The sequence below is a fragment of the Cetorhinus maximus genome, chromosome 15, assembly GCF_964194155.1.
Source record: "Cetorhinus maximus chromosome 15, sCetMax3.hap1.1, whole genome shotgun sequence".
In the NCBI taxonomy this organism is placed as follows: domain Eukaryota; kingdom Metazoa; phylum Chordata; class Chondrichthyes; order Lamniformes; family Cetorhinidae; genus Cetorhinus; species Cetorhinus maximus.
The window spans coordinates 20,104,186-20,122,276 of NC_135893.1; the positions used below are offsets into that span (position 1 = coordinate 20,104,186).

The following is an 18,091-nucleotide window of genomic DNA, read 5'->3' on the forward strand; positions in this document are numbered from 1 at the left end:
CTGTGGTTTAGTATTTTAAGTATCACTTGTTGGACAGGTAGTTGCCTGCACTTGATCCCAACATACAGAAACTGTGTCCAATATCATGGTTCATGCACAGGTACAAATACTGGTAGCAAAGTTACTGCTGCTACCTGCATTTTATTTGATACCATGATCAACAAATTCTTCCTGGTATTGCTGAGGATTCCTAAAACTCAGCTGCTCTTTGGAAAAGAATCGATGCCTCCATTCCAAGTTGACAACTGTCTCATGTTGAACTGCACCTGTATTTAGTAGTGCTTATTCAGAGTTCACTGCAGTCTGTCCATTTTAGTGGATTTTATTAGCGATAATAGATACATTTCACAATCATACCATTCAGGATGCTGACAGTAAGCAGGCACTAAAATCGAACAAATGGCACATAATTGAGTAAAATTACACATCAGGATTTAAACGTTCACCCACACACAGTGAGCCCATGATTGATACCTGGCACTTGTTCCCATGGCAATAGAATCACATGCTGAGGCTAGCAACCATCTTGAGATTGGGATACTCTGAATGACTTCTGCGGAAAATGGACAAACTATTAACCCCTTGTCATTTTCAAAGGCAACAGCAGCGGTTCCCCAACAACTGCTTGCACTGGTTTCAGTCACAGTTGCTTCCCTCTCTTCCTTTCATTCACCATTTATGCAGCTTCATAAAATCAAGCTTCTTACAAGATAATAAAATTTTTAAAAGGACCCATTTACACACCAACTTTAGCATTACAGAAATGCGTTTCATTTTGCTGGAAATCAAGAGTTAGACTGTAAACAAAGTCATGTCTGCTCTTGAAAATGCTAAGTGAGAACCCCCTTACTACAGAAATTGTCTCTAGGCCAATAGCAAACCAAAGCTGTTTGCTCTCAAAACATTACAGCGCAGAAACAGGCCAGTCAGTCCAACAAATCTGCACTGTTCCATGTGGGCTACACAATTCACTGTGCACTGTGGGGGAAGGGTACAATTGTATTGTGTGTGACACAGGTTTGCACCTACAACTCCTAAATAGCAAATTCTTAAATCACTTTCCTGGAGGAGAGGACAGGGCTGGTCACCTGGTGCCACTCTTCTGTGTCCCACTGAGAAACAGCAATTGAGCACCAATTATGCCAACCCAACAGATTAGCCCTGGCCAGAGCCTAAGAGAATTCATGACAATAGTCAAATTTAGGGCAACATTAAACTCCCTATCCATTTTACCAAGCCCTAGCGAGAGAGTTACTATAAGACAAAATTACTGGAGCTACATACCTTCAAATAGCTCGCGGCCAAGAAAATTGAAGCATGGAGTTGGATAATACTGTAAATTGTAACAGTCAAAAATTTCAGGAACTGAAAGACAGTATTGGTGCAGTGAATTGCTGGTGGGGTGCAATATTCCTATGGCTAAAGGGTGGGTGACTAATGTCACCTCTGCCTTCTGAGATACTTGTAGTAAAGGTCTGAAGCAAGTCACCTTGAACACTTTGGTCATTATGGCTCAGTATTAATACAATGAGTTACGCCTTTAAACCTCTGAGGAGCTGCCAACAGCTTTCATTCTGCACCTCGTATTCAGCCAAGACTGTAATATTCTGAATGCAATAGGCAGTGATTTTAATTCACGCCCCAATAACTACACTGGAATTCACCAGGGCTAGAATTTTCTGGAGTGCAACAATCTCCAGCCTCAACTCCAAGTTGCTTTGCCCTACGGACAGTATTGCAGCCCAGCTGCCTCCTGGATAGTCACCACAATAACCTCATGATCTGGAAGATGTGAACAGGACATTTATACAGAATACATTGACTCATCAACACACACATACAGGAGCAAGTGGTTACTGAATGTAAGGCACAAGGCACAGGCTTTCATACAGTAGTGCCTTACAGCTTGAACATTAATAGGCTGCGCAAGGAGTCTTGGTCCCTGCAGAAACAGCAGGTTGGTGGTGAGGCTCCTGCCCATCGATAGTTTGGTATGAAGTTCGATCCCGACCACCAGTTAAACCTGGAAAACCTGTACAGAACAATTCAGAGAAATAGTCATTTTCTCTTCCCCCCCACAGATCACTGGCAGAAAGAACTGAAAACAATGCAACCAAGAACAGCCAGACAGACCTGGTTTTAGCCAGGAGCTCTCAGCAGATTGCCAGACATCTGCAGCACTAGTTTGTTAAAACAATATTGGCAGAGTCAGGAACTGCTCACTGAGGAATGAGCAATAAAATCACAATATTACCTAGAAATTGCTACAAAGAAACAGACCTTTGGGCCCAATGAATCTGAATTAGCAGTAATCCTAATTCCGTGCTCTTGCCCTGTTCCCATAGCTTGCTACTTCCATTGCATTCAACCACCTACCTACCTATTTTTAAGGTGTTGACATGATTTCACAACCTCTCAAATCTGTAAAGTAGGGTTCTCCTCTCAAACTATCCGATTTATTCTAAATATTACCCCCTCGATCACTGGAAACTGTTTTTGCCTGTCTTATCCCTTCATAATTTTAAACACCTGCCAAATCAACAGCAACTTGCATACCGTTCCAAGGTACTTCACAGAAGTATAATCAGGCAACAACTGACACCAAGTTAAAGAAGGCATCAGGAGGTGCAAGTAAAAACTTGCTCCGAGTGGATTTTGGGAGGGTTTTAAAAGGATAGGATGAAGATGAAAGGCTGAGAGACGGAACTCCAGATTGAGAGACTTAAAACAATTGAACATGCAGCTGCCGTCGGTGGGGCAAAGGGAAGGGTTTTAACAGCAGGTCAGAGTAAGAGGAACGCTGAGCTCCTGGAGGTTTGAATGGCTGGAGAACATTAGAGATAGTGAAGGGGATGGACATGAAGCGATTTAAACACAAGGATGAAAATCAAAGTATATCATGAAGCACAGGGGTCATTGGATGCAAGTGGAAGAATTGAGGATGAACTGAAGTTTATGGAGGCTAGAGGATGTGGGAGAGCTTTAGAAGAGACAATTCTGGAGGTTACAAAAGTTTAATTCAGGGTGTCAGCAGAAGGGGAGAAAGGGTGGAATTTGGCAATCCATATGATGGAGCAGATATGGGCTCAGATGTTCACCTTGGAATCAAAGAAGATGTTGACGTTACCGACAATCTGATTCAACCTAAACAAACAGTGACCAGGAAGGATGATTCAGAGGTGAAGGAATGGAATTTGTGGCAGAGGCCAAAGACAGTGACTTCAGTCTTCCCATTGTCTAAACTGGATGAAATTGTGGTACATCAAATACTGAATGTCAGGCAAGCAGTTTGACAACAGAGAGGTGGTCAAGAGATCGAAAGAGGTAGAGCTGGTTGTCAGAGAACATGGAAGCTAAATCATATATCTTCGGATGACAATATGTAGATGAAGAGGGAGAAGGGTTCAAGGGAAGATTTTTGGAGGCCTGCAGAGATAAGAGTGAGAGAACAGGAACAGAAGTCATTGTTGGAGAAACTCTGGTTACAATTGGATTGGTAAGAGTGGAATCAAGCAAGGGTCCCACTCAGCTGGACAACAGAGGATGGGGTTTGTTAGAGAATGGTGTGGTGAACATTCTCAAAGTTTGCAAACAAATTGCTAAGGATGGTTTGGGCGGGAGGGGGGGTGCAGGTGGCAGGAAAATAAGGTGTGTGGAGGGAGGACAGTGCATCACAGGCTTGGACTGTACTTATCATTTTGGGCTGTTTCAATACTGGGGCAGGGAAGGAAACAGGATTGGAAAGATTCAAGTGTGAAACGGCATGTAAATATGGAGACAGATTTGGGAGCGACAGCATATTCAAGAACTTTGGACAGGAACAGAAGGTTGAAGACAAGGAATGGTTTCTAAAGAGAGAGGGGTTAAGGTTTATTTTATTTTGATTTGAATGATGACAGCAGTTTTGAAAGGAGATGGGGCAGACCTGAGAAGGGGGAAATGATTTATAAAGTCAGTTAGCACAGCGGCCTTGCCCCCCACCCCGAGAGGGAAGTTGGGTGGTCAGCAGTTTACTGGGGATTGGCTGAAGGAGGAGAGAGATGTCTCAAGGACAAGGTAAGCTCAGAGAAGGCATGAGGGGAAATAGGAGAGAAAGACAGATTCAGGGATAGGAGGTGGCTACATAGCTGGTCTCAGCCTTAGTGTCATAAGTATATTAGATTACTGCGATTCTTGTTAGAAGTAAGGTGAAGGGGTGGGGGAGACGGGTTTAAGGAGACAGTTGAAATAAAAACAGAAAATGCTGGAAAAACTCAGCAGGTCTGGCAGCATTTTTGTCTGATTTCAATCGCCTCAACACAGGGGCCTTGAGGCTATTTATAGTGTTTTAGCCAAGATCTGCAAACTCAGCATAGTAAGATCGACCTTGTGAATTTCCCATCCACGTGGTTAGCCACTCACCGGGCCTCCAGGGAAGCTTTGTGACAAGCACAAACCCATACCACAAACCTTCATTCAATTATCCACAGTTTTGATTGAAAAAAGAAACCATTGCAATGAAATTATGAACAAACAAATACATAAAAACTTTCAGAAATGTTATACAAAAATGAAAATAAAAACTTGCAATAATCTGGTTCTTAGTGAAGGACAAATTAACGGCATAAAAACAGCAGCAACATTTCAGCAGCTCGGGAAGGATCATGTTATTATTGGAAGATCAATGATCAAAGCAGGAGAGCTGAGGGATACGGCAGTGGGAGGAAGAGTGTACACGCACTGCAGGAGAGACAGGGGTGGGTGGTTCAGTAGGAGCGACCGTAGTGAGCACTGGATTCAACACTATCGCACGTAAATCTGCTGTCAATGGAGCTGTCCAGGTCTGGGATGGAGAGACCAGGAAGAAGGCAAGAGAGAGAGAGAGCGAGAGAGAGAGAGAAAGAAAAAGACAACCATCAGCTTTGATAAAAACACCTTCAGGAGGTTGAGAAGCAGGTAACAAAACAAACAGAACAGGTCCAACATAAAACAGGAACATTCAGCACAATTATCTAAAGAGTAGCCCCCTCCCTTATATGAATACAATTCATTCAAAGCAATTCACAAGTGCTTCCCAAATACTGCTCCCACAGCACAGGCCCTCTCAGGGGCTTGGGCACAGACACACTGCCAAAACTTAGCAAACCCCAGAATTTGAGAAACATTCAGACTGAATACATCTTTTTTCACTTCATTACAGTTTTCATTATTTTAAGGAAGCAGCTCTAACACCAACCGTGCTTCAAGACAAGGTATTCATCATTCCCCTGAAGGCTCAGCACTTTTATTCAGCGAGTAGCCATGCCTACAGCTTAGGAGCATCATTGCTCTGTACCAAGTGAACTGCTCTGAGCCAGAGCAGCAGCAAGGGCCCCTAAACACCATTTAGCGTCTCCCAGGGTCATAAATGTGCACATCGTGTAAGGAAGTCAACAGACTTGATCACAATTTGAACTTTTCAATCTCAGTCCGTGCCAGCAACCACCCAGCCCCCCACCCAAGATAATCTGTGCTTCCCACCCCACCCATCCACCACTCCAGGATTCATTGCTCTCAATATGTCTGCTCACTCAATCTCCACTCCAGAATGTGTGCACGTGGTCACCTAGTTAGCACAGAATGACAATGCCTTTGCTGTACCAGGGTGTCATTGGGACAGTGGAGGTCTGGGGAAAGAGGGGCTAAATTAGTGCCTCTCACCATGTAGATTGATTTAGCTCCAAGCTTTCCTCCAATAAATCTTCCTGCCACCACACCTCAAACCCCCATCTTGTTGCTCAGGGTTAGTAAAAGGTTTGGTTGACCTAGGGTTGCGAAACTTGAATAGTTACTTCAAGTTTAGGAACTACTGTTCCTGGCGGGCTTTGGGCCTTCTGCATACGCACCAACCAGGAAATAGCCGCACATGCGCAGTTAGTCTTTTTTTATGTTCTTTAGGCCAGGAACTAGCCCTGCGCAGAAAGTAAAATGGTGTGCAACTGGAGGTCAGGTGACCTGGAACCAGACACCATTCAAGAGGTGTCCCAGGGAGCAAGGGCAGGTCCCAAAACAAGGTGGTGGTCCCAAACAAGGGAGTGGGACAGAAAGAGGTCCCAGGACAAGGACAGAGACCAGAAACAGATACCATTAAGTAAAGGTGAGAAAAAGGAGCAGAGCAATAGGCTCCAAATTAAAGAGAGAGAGTTGTAGGGAGCAGACTTGAAGCAAAGTGGGCTCGAGAGGAGCCCTGAAGATCTGAGAGGGCAGCCGAAAGTTGATGACTCCCGTGCTGCGGGCCATAAGGGTAAAGGTAGCCAATGGAGCAGTGCTGTATTGCTTGGCATGGCTGAAGATCTGAAATTGTGCTTGCAAGGTGAAGCTGGAGCGTATACAGAGATCCAGAGGAAAGGAATCTCGGAAGGAGAGGTTGAAACCCTGGGCATACATCCTTGTTGAAGCCGTGCTAGTAGGAGCGACGTTTGGAGAGAATTCCAAGGCAAGTTCTTCAAACGTGGAGATTGGAAACCCTCATGAGAAAGACAGAGTTTCAGTGAGACTGGGTGACTTATGGTGTGACAAGCATCTGGGTGGGCTTTAAGAAATTCATAGAACCAGCTTTCGTAGCATCTGTCATTTATTTCAGAGCCTGGTGTGTCTGACCACAGTTTGCCGGTTCACATGTAGTTACCCTGAATATTAGAATGTAAGATAGGTATGGTAAGTTGTTTTATCTTTCCGAATTAGTATGTGTCTGTGAAGAGATAGCTGGGGTGAAAGAATAGTGCATATTTGAATTATTGTTATGTGCTTGTCCCGAGAACTTTCCAAATTTTTTGTCTGGTGTAATATAGTTCATTTTTCTTGTTTAATAAATGTTTTATTTTGTTAAAAGTTCATCAGCAGACTCCTGTGAATTTGTTCAGTAACTAACCTCCATGATTTCTAAGAAAAAACAAAAGTTAGGACCTATCAAGCCAGTTTCACTCTGAATCTGACTTGTCTAGTATTAACATCAGCTGGGATCGTAACTCTAGACTCTTACCAAAGTTTAGGTTGTAATCTCCCCCTCGTTCCTTGTACATTTGATACACAAAGAGACAAGAAACCGGTTTCAGAATGAGGCTTAAAATTGCCATGCCAACACTGAAGCGGAACTGGTCCCTCAAGGCGACGTATCTTTGTCCGCCCTGGAAACGGTCGTAGCTGATCGCAATGTGGATGATGTCCGTGAGGATCGTTATCACCATACCAACTAAATACTAAAAGAAAAAGTAAGACATCAGATTCAACAAACCATCACTAGCAGGCACAGTCTCAAGACATGGAGTTGGCACTATGACAGCAGCTGACTGTGAACCAAACACAGGATTAGGGAAGAGAAAGGGAGACCTCACCATGTCCCAAACACATGTTTATTCTCCTAGCCCTAAGCACCATTCCCTGGTTTACAGATGATGGCCACATAATAATCCTTGACCCAGGTGCTCAGAGTTTCAGCATGCACTGCAGCCCAGTGGTGCAGGGCCATTCGGGGAGATGAAAGAAACAGTACAAATCCAGCACAAGACAGATATGGCCCAGAGATAAACCTCTCAACCTTTATGGTGTGCATGAGCTTTTATGTTTTTATGTACCCTGTTAATGAGCTGATCCCAGCTGATAATGACCTCAATTACAACAGTCAATGACGCTTTAACCCTCAGACACAACTCTTAACTGAAGCAGTAAATGATTGGTGCTTGGAAAGATCATTTCCCGTGACACATGCAAACAATACTGGGCAAGTACAGCCTTCCACTTGTCTATTACTATAAGGCTGCACTCTTTCCCAGCTGTAGCGATCACAATCCACAACCATGTACCTCCCACTTACTTTCAGAGGGACGGAATGCAGTTGATGCAGTGAAAAACAAGCAGGTCATCAGGCTGCCATTGAGTGCAGCATTTTATCTGCAGGCTGGCAACAACTGTACAGGAGGAAGCGACCGAAGAACAAGATCATCTCGCAATTTCATTTCAGCCAAATTTACTCTGACTCTCCCCAACTCATTTAAAAGAAAACACCCACACTGGCTTTACTGAATTAATTATATATATTATTTTAAAATCACAACTTCACTGAACTACAGCAAAGCCCTTGATAACTGGCAGTACAACATATTACAGGTCAGTGAAAGGTCACGCGAGGTTCAGCAAGTGAAGTGCGAGGTGACCCATAAATCAGGAAGGTTCCAGTTTTCTTTTTTATTCGTGGTACGTGGGTGTCACTTGAGCATTTATTGCTCATCCCTGTTTGCCCTGAGAAAATGGTGTGGACTGCCTTCTTCTAGAACTCCTGAATGGTTTTTGATGCCACTTAGCGCTAGTCCCCAATCTGAATTGATAACTGATCTCAGAAGAGGAGCACGTACAACTGTGCTGGGTGAAGGAGTTAAATTGAACAAAAAAAATCGGTCCCTATGCCTGATGACTATCCAGAGGCTGCTGTTGAAAGTGCACATCTGAACATCGCACGTTGCCCCTTACTTTCGTGAACCCTGTCAACTGTCACTTTCTAGACTCACATGAAAACGGTAACTTGGGTGGTCAGCAGTGAATGGTGTTACAGCAAAGTTCAGTGCTTTCATAAATGTGGGGGTGTGGGAGAACATAACTGAAACACATGGAACTGGAAGCTGCAGCTACACCTGGGAAAGCATTATGCCAATGTTGAGTTGGAGGTACTCACCATTACAAGAGCATCAACAGAATCTCTCTGGGCAATGGCCCAAACCCCAATGGCCAGTATAGCGTAATTACTCCAGATGTAGGGTTGCGGGAGCCAGGAACACAGACAGCCCCTGTCAAACAGAAAACCATTATCAATTGCTCTGCTCAGGAACTTGGTCACAGCTTTTTTAAAAACACAAAACAATCCCAATTATCTGAATAGGCACAGCTGTACAAATTAGGTAATTTTAAGTAATTAAGGGGATTAGCCATAGTCCACGAGAGACCATAGGTATCTCTCTCTGTGTGAGAGATGTCCCGAGTGGTTTTATATCTTGAGGGGCACCACTCTGCATCAAGCATGGGGCAAGGACTTCTGGTCACCTTGATTTAAGAAGGATATGCTTGTATTGGAAGCAGTTCAGCAAAGATTCACTAGGCTGATTCCTGGGATGAGGGGTTTGTTTTATGAGGAAAGATTGAGCAGATGGGGCCTATACTCATTGGAGAATGAAAGGTGATCGCATTGAAACATATAACATTCTGAATGGGCTTGACATGGTAAATGCCTGAGAGGAGGTTTCCCCTTGTGGGGAATCAAGAATGAGGGAGCACAGTTTCAAAATAAGGGGTCTCCCATTTAAGATAGAGATGGAAAAGAATTTCCTCTCAGAGGGTCGTTAGTATTTGGAATTCTCTTCCCCAGAGAGCAGTGGAGGCTGTGTCATTGAAAATATTCAAGGCTGAGACAGATTTTTGATCTGCAGAAAGTCAAGGGTTGTGGGGGACAGGCAGTAAAGTGGAGTGAGGCCACAATCAGATCAGCCATGATCTTATTGAATGACGGTGCAGGTTCAAGAGGCTGAATGGCCTACTCATGCTCCTATTTGCTACGTTTCTATGCAAGGCTCCATGAACTACCATAGCACAGCGATTGAAACCACATCCTTTGCATCATTTTGCAGAGTTTTTTCAAAGTTAAATATTTAGATTCTTTATATTGCTCAAGCAATGTAACATTTTCTCTTTCCACTTCCCCTTTAGTCTCCAGCTCTGGGTAAAGTTTTGTTCCCAGAAATCTTCGAAGCTCTCTGTTTCACTGGGATAAGAACTTATTTGGTTTATTCAAAATCCCAAAAGGAATTTCCAACTCTACAATAAAAATACCTCTTCCCCTCCCTCCAAAATCACTCAGCACTATTTTGTGGCTTAGTGTAAGTGACACATTCCCAGCTAACTGCTGCAGAGAGAGATACGTGCAATACCAGCTTAGAATGACTCAACTGCTTCCCTCCTGAGGAGGCAATGGGTCTTTAAGCAGCAGTGAGGCAACATTACTATATCTCAGCTGACTTTCACCCCGATGCAAACCCCTCCACATTTAAATGAGGAGGAGGAGCAGTCTCTCTGGAAAAGGAACTGTCTCATCAACTTCACCTTCTTAATTCTGGCAACAGCAACCACTAATTAAGAGTTTCGACGCTGAACCCAAGGCCTTCCCAACACCCTGTTCATTACTCACTCGTCAATGAGCAGCTCATACTTAGACCTCCACATTCCAGCCAGCACGTTCTATATCTCATGATACCAATTGAATTCATCAGTTATTATACACACTAGGGATGCAAATAATTCACCAGAGAATCTCTTCCTTGTTTTTATATAAAATTCAAACCCAAGTTCTATAAATTTTACAACGAATTTTACAATCTCAAGGTTGACTTTAACATCTCCCTCATGCAGTTCCCACAATTCACCCTTGACTGAAGGTTAGGGGTACCCAAGACAGGCCCCCATACAACTGCCTTACCCTGGCCAGTTGATCAAAGATGCATTTGCTTTACAGCCAGCATATGCTGTCCTAACGATGCTAATTAAGTCAGCAACAATTCTATATGGTGCCAAGAAAGACTTTTTGCTTGCATACTTTATTCTTATAACCCAACCCAGCCAACAGCAACCAATTAATTACCACCAGTCCCTGGAATAAATCAATCAAATCTTTATTACTCAGGTCACATCAATCTGCATTTGAGACCAGATGTTGTTTCAACATAACCCCAACTTCTTCCTTTTCCAAATCACCTAGCACAAACCCAGGATTGACCTACCGCCACTGCACAGCCTACACTCAGGTAATAATCTGGTTTCCAGATGGCTATGTTGGCTGCTGAGTTTCCTATCAAGGTCAAGAACCTGTCAAGGCCTGTATCACAGAGACCTCATTTAAGCAAATCAATGCAGATTCCTACCCGACAGCAGCCAGAACAAGAGCCCAACCAGCAGGGAGGGCAGTGAGACTTAATCTGTGGTAAGGATTAAAAGTTGTGGCATCAATGACATCAACAGGCTGTGACTTTTACAAGTTTGTTAGGTCCTGCCTGCTTTTAGCAGGAACCTTGTCCAGCATCTTAATCACGACCAGAAATATTACAGCACTGGGAATGAGGTTGGTTTGCTCAATCCTTATATTTTATTCCCTACCATATCCCTCAACTCTTTCCCACCTGTGATGAGGAAATAAAAATCAAGGCAAGGATGTATAAACAATTATAATTTCTGCTTTACGCAAGATTATTTTATTTTTGAAATGCAAACTCAATTTTATGAACATATGAATTAGGAGCAGGAGTAGGCCACTCTGCCCCTCAAGCTTTCTCCGTCATTCAATGAGATCATGGCTGATCTGACTGTAAACTCAACTCCATATTCCCACCTATTCCCAGTAACCTTTCACCCCTTTGCTCATCAACAATCTATCTACCTCCTCCTTAAAAATAAAAAATATTCCACTTTTGGGGAAGAGAATTCCAAAGACTCACGAGCCTCAGAAAAAATTTCTCCTCAAGTGTGTCTTAGTTGGGCAACCCCTTATTTTTAAACAGTGACCCCTAGTTCTAGATTCTCCCACAACAGGAAACATTCCTTCTATATCCACCTTGTCGAGACCCCTCAGTGTCTTATATGTTTCAATCAAGTCACCTCTTACTTTTCTAAACTCCAGGGGATACAAGCCTCTTTCCTCATAAGACAACCCAGCCATTCCAGCTATTAGTCTAGTAAATCTTCTCTGAACTGCTTCCAACGCATTTACATCCTTCCTTAAATAAGGAGACCAATACCATTCACAGTACTCCAGATGTGGTCACACCAATGCCCTAACTGAAGCATAACCTCCTACTTTTGTACTCAATTCCCCCCGCATAAACAATAACATTCTATTAGCTTTCCTAATTACTTGCTGTAGCTTCATACTAACCTTTTGCAATTCATGCACTAAGAAACCCAGATCCATTTGCATCTCAGAGCTTTGCAATCTCTCACCATTTAGATAAATTGTTTCTTTATATTCTTCCTGCCAAAATGGACAATTTCACATTTTCCCACATTATACTCCATCTGCCAGAACTTTGCCTACTCACATAACCTATCAATATCCTTTTGTAGCCTCGTGTCCTCTTCACATCTTACTATCCACCTATCTTTGTGTCATCAGCAAATTTAGCAACCATTCCTTTGGTCCCTTCATCCAAGTCACTTATATAAGTTGTAAAAAGTTGAGGCTCCAGCATTGATCCCTGTGGCTCACCACTTATTACATCTTACCAACCAGAAAATGACCCATTATATGCCTACTGTTTCCTGTTAGCTAGTCAATCTTCTATCCATGCCAATCTCTTATCCCCTACACCATGAGCTTTTATTTTTCGCAATAACCTTTGATGTGGTACTTTATCAAATGCTTTCTGGAAATTCAAGTACAGTACATCCACCAGCTCCCCTTTATCCACAGTTTATGTTACTTCTTCAAAGAACTCCAATAAATTGCTTAAACATGATCTCCCTTTTACAAAACCATGTTAAGTCTGTCTGATTACCTTGAATTTATCTAAGTGCCCTGCTATAACATTTTTAATAATAGTTTCTAACATTTTCCCTATGACAGATGTTAAGCTAACTTGCCTGTAGTTTCCTGCTTTCTGTCTCCCTCCCTTTTTGAATAAAGGAGTTACATTTGCTATTTTCCAATCAAATGGAACCTTCCCTGAATCTAGGGAATTTTGGAAAATTAAAACCAACACATCAACTATCTCACTAGCCACTTCTTTTAAGACCCTAGGATGAAGTGCATCAGGACCTGGGAACTTGTCAGCCCACAGCTCCAACAATTTGCTCAGTACCACTTCCCTGGTGATTGTAATTCTCCCGAGTTCCTTCCTCCCTCCAAGTTCCTGATTTACAGCTATTTCTGGGATGTTACTTATATCCTTGATAGTGAAGACCGATGCAAGATACCTGTTCAATTCATCTGCCATCTCCTTATTTTCCATTATAATTCCCCAGACTCATTTTCTAGAGGACCAACACTCTAGAAGCTTGAGACCCTCCAGGACAAAGCAGCCTGCTTGATTGGCACCACATCCACAAACATTCAATTCCTCCACCAGTATCGCACAGCAGTGTGTACCATCTTCTAAATGCACTGCAAGAAGTCACCATGATTCCTTAGACAGCACCTTCCAGACCCATGACCACTACCACCTAGAAGGACGAGGGCAGCAGATAGATAGGAACACCTCCAACTGGAAGTTCCCCTCCAAGCCATTCGCCATCCTGACTTGGAAATATATTGCCATTCCTTCACTGTCGCTGGGTCAAAATCCTGGAACTCCCTCCCTAAAGCACTGTGGGTGTACCTAAACCACATGAACTGCAGCAGTTCAAGAAGGCAGCTCACCACTACCTTCTCAAAGGCGTCTAGGGATGGGCAATAAATGCTGGCCCAGCACATCCCATGAATGAATAAAAATAAACTTTGTTAACTCTTTTTTAAATATCCATAGAAACTCTTACTATCCGTTTTTATATTTCTAGCTAGCTTACTCTCATTCTCTAATTTTACTCTCCTTACTAATCTTCAAACTCAATTTTAAACCCCTCTTGGCTACAAACTTGCTGAAGTTTGTTAACTTCAGCAAATGTGCCTCTTCAAACAAGGAGACAGGGACAAGCTGGAACATTATAGATCAGTTACCTGGAAATCAGTTCTTTGTGAACACTAAGATCTGTAATATGGAATGACATTACTGCAATTTGGAAAAAAAGACGAGTTAATCAGGGCCAGTCAAAGCACAGTACCAAGAGATGGTTCATGGTTGGCCAGACTTTGAATTTTTTGAAGAAATAAGAGGATAAATAAAGGTAATGCAGTGGATAGCAATCTTCAAAACTATTTAATTATATACCAAGAAGGGGATAAGGCAAAGATAATAGGAGATAAATGAAGGAGAAAGTGGAAGAAAAGTAAAGGACAGAGGTAAAAAGAAGTTTCTCAAACTGAGAAGAAATGGAGAGCAGTGTTTCCTTGGGATCTAGATTTAGGCTGCCCTTATTTACTGTATACCTAAAAATATGAACTTAGGACTTGGGGGGACATATCTGAAATTTGCTGATTACACCCAAGTAGAATAAGGGAGTTGGAGAAGAGGTTGCGAATTGTAAAAGACTAGAACTGTATATAGATCAACAGTTAGGCAGCAGATAGATAAATCTAAATAAGAACACAGAAAGGAAATATGCCTCAAATGGTAAGGTCTTATATGGAGTAAGATGGATCTTGGTGTGTAGATCCAAAGGTAATCAAGAAAAGTGGCAGCGCAGGTAGAAAGGCGAGGAGAACACTGGGTTTGTGTCCAGAGGCATAATATTCAAAAGCAGGAGGAAACATTGAGCTTGTGCAAGACCTTAGTTAAGGTGCGTCTGGAGTATTGTGTACAACTTCGGGAAACTTATTATAGAAAACATATAAAAACAATGGGCAAGGTGTAAAGTAGAATCAGTAGGGATTGTGACAGGGCAAATAAGCAGGATTGCTTCCATAAGGATGACAGCAAGGGGACATAAAATTAATACAGGGTATTATAATTTAATATAATTAAAGGCAAGAATAGAAAATGTATTTGCACAGAGGGTGGTTAGAATGTGGAATTCTCTGCCAATAACCAATTTTGAAACAGAATCCATAAATGCTTTTAAAAAGGGAATTAATAAGTTCCTGGAAAATAAGGACTATTAAAAAAGTGTTCGAGTGCAGGCAGGAGCTGGGGTAAACTATGATGTGCCAGATGGGCTATTTCTGGGCTGTAACATTCTATTTATTTTCTGCTTTCTCCCCCTGTGGAAACTCTCATACAAACTGTTCTCTGCTTCAAGCAGTCTGTCCCAACATCACAGGAACTCGTGAAATTTCAATTGCATTACAAAATAGAAAACTAGGCTGAGGCAGCTAAACAGGCTTGAATTTTGCTTGCACACTCTCCTTTCATACCCTCAGCTTTCTATACACAAGCTTCCTCCTGTTGTGACAGTAACACAAGATGTTTATCTGACTAAACTGAAGCTCCAAATGGTTCAGATCCAGCAGCGAACAGCTCTATTCATTCTGGAGCATTCCAGAATTATCTGGTTCATATTTAACTTATTCTGTTCAAAATTCACAATTTTGAAGCACTTATGAACTCTAATTTTGTTTCCAATTAAACAATGCATCACTGGTCAAACAAACCAGACAGGACATACAGTCTCAGCCAGCTTCTGCAAATCAATAGCTATGGGTACTGGGGCAGTAAATCAACCACTTGTCACGATTCAGATCCATTTATAAACAATCGCATTCATGTTTAGTACAGCAAGTGCAGCTAATGTTGTTAGGTGGCCTGGCTAAAGGAAGTTAAGAGGGCAGAAGAGGTTAAAAGGAAAACTTGTATCTTATAAATAGGATCAGATTCCCACATGAGAGTGGCTTCAAGTCTGCACTTATGCTACTGAGTTCTGGGTACAAAGTGATTAAATTACCTAAAATACTAGGTATCGGAAACAAATTGGTATTTAAATTCCCATGAACAATGAAACTGGCTTCTCTCATAAAAACATTGCCTCAATATAGTAGTCACCCAACCTGACCTTCCTCATTATCAAACTTCCACCTCTATGGCATTGCCCATACCTACTCCTGCCTCAGCCTATCTGTTGCTGAAACCCTCATGACTGTCACCTCCAGACTTGACCATCCAATCCTCTCCTGCCAGCCTGCCCTCCTTCATAAGCTTCAATTCATCCAAAGCTCCTATACTCGTATCACTCCTGCCCTCATGAACCTACATTAGATCCCAATCCCCCAATAAAAATTCTCATTCTTGTGTTTATCTTTCCCTAATGGCCTCACCACTTCCCAGCTCTCTGATTTCCTTCCCTCCTTACAATTTACTCCCTCCCAAGCTCTTCATTTTGTCAGTACCAGGCTTTTATGCATTCCCCCTCACCCCACCACTGACAGCTGTGTCTTTGGTCCTCATGCTATGGAAATCTTTGCCTCTCCTTCTCCAAGACTTTCCCTGAAACCCACCTCTGACCACTCCTTTAGACACACCACCCAACCTCCCCCCCCATTCATATCCTTTCCTTTCTCTCAGCATTATTTTACTTCCAAATACACCTGTGACACACTATGCGATATTTTCCTACATTAAAAAGGGCTGTAAAAATGCAACTAACGGTTGACGTTACCACTTATTTCCACCAGTTGGACAGAAAAAATAAATCCAATGAACAGACGTTTGCTAGGTAATCCATCACTCACCAGGTTGTCAGGAGCCAGTGCACGATGATGATCATCTGTGGGAACATGAACTCAGGTCATTCCTCAAGAACTAAAACAAACTCTACAATTCTAGAGACATAGGCGGGACTGGAGTATGTCAATCTACCACAACACCATCCCCAGGAAATTATAGAGCATCAGAGATTGCAGCCTAGAACTCACTCGGGGTATCTATTAATTCACTTATAACCGCAACCGTCTATCAGAGAAGGGGCGGGTGCACACACAGAGCAGGGGAACGTGGGGGAGACAGAAATGATGTCTAACCCGGCCCGTGTTGAGTTCTTTAAAGTCCTGCTTTTCCTGGTTTCGGACTTTCCCTGCCAGCCCTTCCAGATCCCAATCGACAACCCTCCATTTGAGCAGGTAACCTGAATTGTCGAACCAGTCCCGAGGTCCTGATCCGCAGACTTTACCTTCAGGCTGACCACCGGCAGCTCCATCGCCAAACCCTCACTTGTCGACAAAACTTCAAACCCACCCACGTGACCCCCGCGTCATGTGACCCAGAGCCACGTGCCCCCCAGCTGACGAAGCCCCTCCCCAAGGTCCATGTTACCGCCGGCCCCTTCAGCCAGTACTCACCCACCCAACCGGTCCAATCTCCAGCCCCGCCCCTCGGATCTAACGTGGGAGAAAGGAGAAATGCCCTGGGACATAATGCAGAAACGGCACTGCAGGCTTGCACGGGTTAATTCTCGCTAACACACGCGGGACGCAAAGAATCCAAGGACGAACAGAGAGATTCCGTCATCAACTTTTGTGGCATTTTGCTTCACAAATGAAGCAGATGGCAAATCCGATCGCCGCAGAGCTGACCATTGACCCAGGGTAGGGTAGCATGTTTGGGATGGGTGAGGGATCAGCTGCTCAGCGCCATGAGATCAGTTTAATATTAATCACACACATGGCCCGTAGTCAGTAACCGCTGCCCAGCTAACCTTGTATTTTTTTTCGTGTCCCTGTGTCGCCAGCACATTTTGCGTTAGCTCAAAAAAAACTTTAAATTGAGATTCATCTATGCAGGGAAAATAAAACTTCTATGTCAGTACTTTTTTAAAAAAAAGCACCTCGGGTTTAGCACTGGTATTGAGGTGGGGCTCTGCCACTTGTCCACATGGGGTTGTTCCCCAATTGGGCGGTCTGACCAGCTGTGCAGGACCACCTCTCTCGACCAACAGCCATCACTCTGAAAATTTATTAAAGTTAATATTGAAATATTTGTGGTGGGTTTGCACATCAATCAAATGCAAAGTGGCACACCACGGCCGCCAACAGTAATTATAAAATTCCAACTCCTTACATGTCAATAAGTTACCGTGATAGATTTTAGTAGGGGTACACTGCACCATTTAAAATAAACGAAGTGCCAGGTTGTGAATTATCATCCCAGACACCAGATGAGGTGGGGTTGATGGATGTCGGGGAGTGGGTGGTTTTGCTCTCAGTATTCCTGGATGAGGGAAGGGGAAGTTCCTGCTCCTGAGCTTTATCCAGTGACTTTTGCTAGAAAATGTTCCATGTTGATTAAGGGCAGGTCAGTCTCCGTTCCCATTAACTAAAATATTTGATATTCTGTCAATATTTGCTGTCTGGAATCACACATGAAGAAGGGGCCACAAAATTTCACAGAGTGGCCAGCAACCATGGAACTGAATCCAGTGAGAATCAGCACTTTCAGGAGAGAGGACCTGTACACCAATGAGAGTCAGTGTCCTGGGCCGAGAAAAAAGAAAATTCTAACAATGAAAAACAAAACCAAAA

General features: G+C 43.0%; 1 protein-coding gene across 1 annotated transcript; it reads right to left on the bottom strand.

Moving 5' to 3' along the window:
• Positions 1 to 306: 306 nt before the first annotated feature.
• On the bottom strand, positions 307 to 16,837 carry agtrap (angiotensin II receptor-associated protein). Its single transcript, XM_078557987.1, has 5 exons — positions 16,744 to 16,837; positions 16,307 to 16,341; positions 8,687 to 8,798; positions 7,001 to 7,217; positions 307 to 2,032 (listed from the first exon to the last, which is right to left on the bottom strand). Exons 1-5 carry the CDS (start codon positions 16,768 to 16,770, stop codon positions 1,914 to 1,916), a joined length of 510 nt encoding a protein of 169 aa, XP_078414113.1. The 5' UTR covers positions 16,771 to 16,837; the 3' UTR covers positions 307 to 1,913.
• Positions 16,838 to 18,091: the final 1,254 nt, after the last annotated feature.

Excerpts from the sequence above, each read along its gene's own strand:
- agtrap (XM_078557987.1), bottom strand. The coding sequence starts at position 16,770 with ATGGAGCTGCCGGTGGTCAGCCTGAAG. Across the intron at positions 7,218-8,686 it reads CTGTTGATGCTCTTGTAATG|TATTTAGTTGGTATGGTGAT; the intron begins GTGAGTACCTCC and ends TTTTTCTTTTAG. Across the intron at positions 2,033-7,000 it reads AGATTACAACCTAAACTTTG|GTTTTCCAGGTTTAACTGGT; the intron begins GTAAGAGTCTAG and ends TGTTCTGTACAG.